This window comes from Pteropus medius, unplaced genomic scaffold (genome assembly GCF_902729225.1).
Source record: "Pteropus medius unplaced genomic scaffold, Ma_sr-lr_union100, whole genome shotgun sequence".
In the NCBI taxonomy this organism is placed as follows: domain Eukaryota; kingdom Metazoa; phylum Chordata; class Mammalia; order Chiroptera; family Pteropodidae; genus Pteropus; species Pteropus medius.
Genome location: NW_024345861.1, coordinates 3,194,684 through 3,199,705, shown reverse-complemented (window position 1 = coordinate 3,199,705; position 5,022 = coordinate 3,194,684). Strand labels below are relative to the sequence as shown.

The window sequence follows — 5,022 nt, the reverse complement described above, 5'->3', positions numbered from 1 at the left end:
AATTCTCTATCTTTTAAGCTGCGTATTTCTATGTCTGTAAGCCTATTTGCTGGAGATTTTTCTCTTTTACTGAAATATCTTGTCACTTTGGTTCTTCATGGTGTTTAATGGACTATTTCTCTGCCTGAGCATTAATGGAAGTATATTCTGTTGTTTTTCCAGAAAGAAGATTTATTATATAAAGGGCTCTCTTTAGCCTACTGTAAAGAAGGTGCTTTTCTTTTGGTTTCAAGTAGGTGGCGTCTAAGCCTCTTGGATCCCTGCTTTATATAAGTTCTAACGTCTTTATTTCCTTGTAGATTTTAATCACACTCACTACTCTCAGTTTCAGTTCCTGTCAGTGTTAGCAACAGTTTTGGTAGCGTTTTCTGAGCCCCTGGGGCTCCACGGTGATCGGTCTTAGAGGGAATGGGGGGAGGAGCCCTTGGATTGGGTGTTGGGGGCTGTGGCTCAGCCTTGTTTTTGCAACCAGGGCCAGTAGAAATCAACTGTCGTTTCTCTGTGGTCCAGTCCCACTTCTCTTCTTTCTGCCCTGATGACTGAGCCCTGCTGCTGGCTGCGTAGAAAAGTCCCAGCACTTCTAGGCAGGGCTGTTCAGGGAAGTCGCTGCACCTTCTCCCCTCCCCCTCCTTCTGCAGGTTGCTCCAGAGGCTGAGAGAGGTAGCTTCATTCTCTGCATCTTTTGCTCACATTCCCCTGGTGTTTCACAGTGAACGGTCTCGGAGGGTATGGAGGGAGAGGCCCTCTCGGTTGGGGGTTGGGGGCTGCAGGTTAGCCTCAGGGCCGGATAAATCAACTGTTGTTTCTCTGCTCTCCCACCTTGCTTCTCTGCTTTCTGCCCTGATGACTGAGCCTAGCTGCCGGCTGTGTAGAAAGGTCCCGGCACTTCCAGGCAGAGCTGATCAGCGAAGTCACTGCACCTTCACCCCTCCCCCTCTTCCTACAAGGAGCTCCTGCAGCTATGAGAGACGGCTTCCTTATTTGTCCCAGTCCACTGCCCAACACCTGGAATTCTGACCTGTGGTAGCTCTTATGCACAGATCCCACACTCAAACGTGCTGGTGTGCAGTTTGGATGTTTTTGTTGAGTTTTAGATGTTTAACTTATTGTTGTTTCAAGGAGAGAGATCTGATGACATTTCTCACTCCACCATGTTTTCCCAGAATTCACATTTAGTGTAAAGAAGAGAGACACCCTCTGAGAACAGAGTTGATCAGGTAAACATGAGAGTGAATTTATAGGAAGAGTTCAGAAAACTAACTCATGGCTCAATCACTGGATGTGCCTGACGAAAAGGACTCTAAGTTTATCTGTTTGTGGTGAGGAGCAAAGTGTGTAGACGATGTGACTGTATTGAAGTTTTGAAGTAGTACTTGAGAGTAATGGGAAATAGAGCTGAGACAAGAGTAAAAAATTAGCCACCTATGCAACTCTACCACCCAACTAGGATATTGTTCTTCTCAAGTTCTCAGCAACAGTATAGTGTTCTATAGGCACACTGCAGTATCCAGCACAGCCATCCTGCCTGTTAGTCCCTTAAGGGGTGATCGGCCAAGGGAAGTCAGTCCCAGCAGGTCTTGTGGTGTGACTCATAGGTCATCCTGTGACATGACAAGTTATAGATGAGTAGGAGTTGGTGTGGTGAAGAAGTCTGCTTTACTCTTCGTGAGGAAAATGAAGGAGTGAAGGAGGAAAGAGGCAGAGGAGGAGGCCAGGACTGGACTAGGGCTGAACTAGAACTGATCAAGGAGGTGACAGTGGACCTGCTGGCAGCCGCAGCCTTTACCCATCGGTGATGGGAGCGCCAGGCGTTATTGCTTGTGAGGCGGTTGGTTGGCTAGGCCTCAGTGGACAGGGCCGTGAACTTTGGGGACCACGCTAGTGGGTTCTGCCACAATAAGATGATCAGGTTCATCAATAATGAAGTTCTCATGAACAGAGGCACCCCGGATTTCTATGTAACCTTCTGCTCGGGGTCCTGGAGCGAGGTAGAGGATCGGCTTCAGGTTGTCACGACACTCTCAGATGCTTCTTGCTCTCAAGAGGGCCTATGCCTGGAGCTCTCTGGCCTTGGGTGTGCATATGGGTGCAAGGCATCAAGAGCAGCAGGTGCCCCAGGTACGGTGGCTGCAGGAGCAGTTGGAGGAGCGTGAGACAGTCACTTGGACTCTGGTCTCCAAGCTGTAGTGGCTATGAGAGGAGTGTGAGGAGAAGGCCTCACTGGTCCACTTCACCCAGGCTGCTCTGCAGCAGGAGCTGAATGAGTTGATGTGTTTCATTGGCAGCTGCTCCAGGTTGAGAAGTCAGTCCAGGTCACCCTGCTGGCCCATGAAATAATGCCTAGGGCTCAACCTGAACAGCTTAGGGCCCCAGCATGGCCCCTGAATGCAGAGTAACAGAGAGATATGCCCATGGGGATGCATAGCATGCTGCATTTCAACGCCTAGATGTTAGCCCCAACAGCTGCCTTTTTTGTGCTGGGACCCCCAAGTGCCTGCACCCAAGCCATGCAACCCACTCTGCCAATACCAATGTCAATGCCAATATCAATGTCATTGCCTTCCTTATTTCCATTTCACCCACCATTTCCATTGAGAATCCCATTCTTGCCACCTCTACCACCACCAGCATTAGTCATGGAAGCAAGAGTAATCCCAATTCAGATGCCTCCTCTGGGGATCTACCTCCTGGCCTGGGGACTCCAGTGAGCTTCCATGGGGAGCTGGCCCCACTCTGGGGGACCAGAGGAGCTGCAGCCAGGAGGAAGGTCCTGAAATTCTCCAGGGTACAGTCCTCTTGGGGGACATTAGAAGCATTAACCAGAAAGGAGGTACAGCGAGGCCCCAGGGGATGTTCCCCCTTGGTGATAGCTGGAGTCACAGCCAGGAACAAGGTCCAGAGAGACCTCAGAAGGTGGTTACCCTGAGCAACAGCAGGAACCAGAGCCAAGAAGAAAGTCCAGAGAGACCCTGGGGGACTGTCCCCCTGGGGAGCAGCAGAAGCCACAACCAGGAAGGAGGTCCACAGAGGCCCCAGGTGACCCCCCTGGGAGGCAGAAGGTGCCATGGTATAAGAGAAAATCCAAAGAAACAGCAGCATCAGGGGCAGAAGGCCAAGTGACCAAAAGTGAAAAGAACTTCAGAATCCCAGCAACAGAAGATGTCTGCCTTGTGATGTAGTTCAGGGAATTGGGACTGCCCATGGTAAAAAGTGATGAATTTTTCATGGTGCTAGACCTGCTATAAATGCAAGAAAGTCTGTACTGCAGTTGAGAGTGGAGGCCTGAAACCAGGGCAAACTCACTAATTTCAGAAAGGTAAGAATGGAAACACCACAAAGAAAAACCAATTTCCTATGGCTACCCTTCTGAGCAGAAAGTAACTCATTTACTTCATAGAAAACTTGAAATTAAATTATCATAGAGAAAATTAAATAAAATAATCCATTACCCCATTACCCAAACTAAGAACTTTTTATCATTGTGGTACACATACACAAATACATACATATATTTATGTTCTTTTTTATTTTTAATGTATTTTAAATTAAATTTATTGGGGTAACATGGTTAATAATCTTTTTTTTTATTAGCTTGAACAAAGAGGAACTGCTTTTGAATATCGCACTCTTTAAATAGAAGATTTCATCTAACTATATTTAAATTCGTGGGTCGTGAATTCTGGATGGCTGATGCTGATTGGCTGACACCCTAGAAACTGAAGTCATGAAGCCTTTTTTTCTCTTTTTCCATTCCTTTCTGTTTTCTTATTAACCTCATTTTCCTGAAAATTCATGTATTTGGCCGAGAATAGCCGTATTTTTTTTAGAGTTATATACTATGTTTAATTTAAGAGCATTGTTTTTCCTTGAAAATGCTATTGTAAACTACTGCAATGTTCATGTTTACTTCTTGTTTTTATTTAAATTTTATAGGTGAAGGCCTGTTTTTGTTTCTCTGAGCCTCATGGAATTTTCTTGTTGCTGAAGAAGCTGACCTGTCCTGTTAGAAGATCTTCAAGAGCCTAAAGAAATCACACCTCTAGCTGAGAAGGGTGAGAATTCAGGGAAGAAGAGATGCTTTGGCATTCATTAGGGGGACAAGGGAGGGCAAAATAATTTTGTTAGAATTTAAATTATCTGTTGAGACAAGAATTAGTTAGGAACTGCAGTGTTACATTCATTAAACAAATAGTTATTCTCTAGTATGTGTCAGGAACTAGATTTACATGTTAAATATCTGGTACACATTATAACATGATTTGATGAGTTTGGTTAGATTACAGGAGAGAGCACAATTTGAGATAAAAAATTGATCAGAGATGACTTCTTTGCCTTGCACGTGGTATGACTTTCAGGTAAACACAATTGAAATGACAACCAGTTATTTTTGCAGTTCCCAAAGGAGATGGGAGGATGTCAAAGAGACTTTCATGATAGGACTTGAGTGACATAACTGCTTATCTCATTGGTCCCTGGTGAGACAAGTGAACAGTGGCAAAAATCAGGAAAGTGGCCTCATAAGAATGCAAGCAGGACTCTTCTTTTACTCTGCCGATTTCCTCCCTTAAGAGGGATAGCTAGCTGTTCTGGTTGCAAGACCACTAGATGACTGTCTTAAAGAAGGGCAGTGCTTGGGGGAGTGTTAGCTGCACACTCAAGTCCTCAGCCTCAGCCACTTTCATCTCAAGAGTGGATGAAGAACAAAATAGATTCCAAGGATAGACATCTTGCTTCTATTGGGAAAAGTAATTGGATTAAAAATAGACTGGACTGGGACAGGCACTCTTGCGAATGCCCCTGGGCCCCTTGTCTTTCATTTGATGTATTTTTTGTGGACTCTCCACTCCCCTTAGGCAGCTGCTGTAAGCAAGGAGGGAGCCAAGGTGGAGCCCAGGGGGTAGGAGGTTATATCGGCCTCCAGTCTCAACAAAAATGTTCCAGTTTTTCCTGTGGGATCCCGGCTTACTAAGCTCAGTCTTTTTCAGTTTTTCCCCCTCATTTTAACTAGTAATAAAGCATGTG

The 5,022-nt window shown here is 45.7% G+C and overlaps 1 protein-coding gene across 1 annotated transcript; it reads left to right on the top strand.

Moving 5' to 3' along the window:
- Window positions 1-1,622: 1,622 nt before the first annotated feature.
- On the top strand, window positions 1,623-3,306 carry LOC120612250 (testis-expressed protein 13D). The gene is given in 6 exon segments (XM_078120701.1): window positions 1,623-1,751; window positions 1,842-2,017; window positions 2,019-2,263; window positions 2,266-2,392; window positions 2,492-2,704; window positions 2,811-3,306. Coding segments are annotated over 6 exon segments (1,386 nt in total).
- The last annotated feature ends 1,716 nt before the right edge of the window (window positions 3,307-5,022 follow it).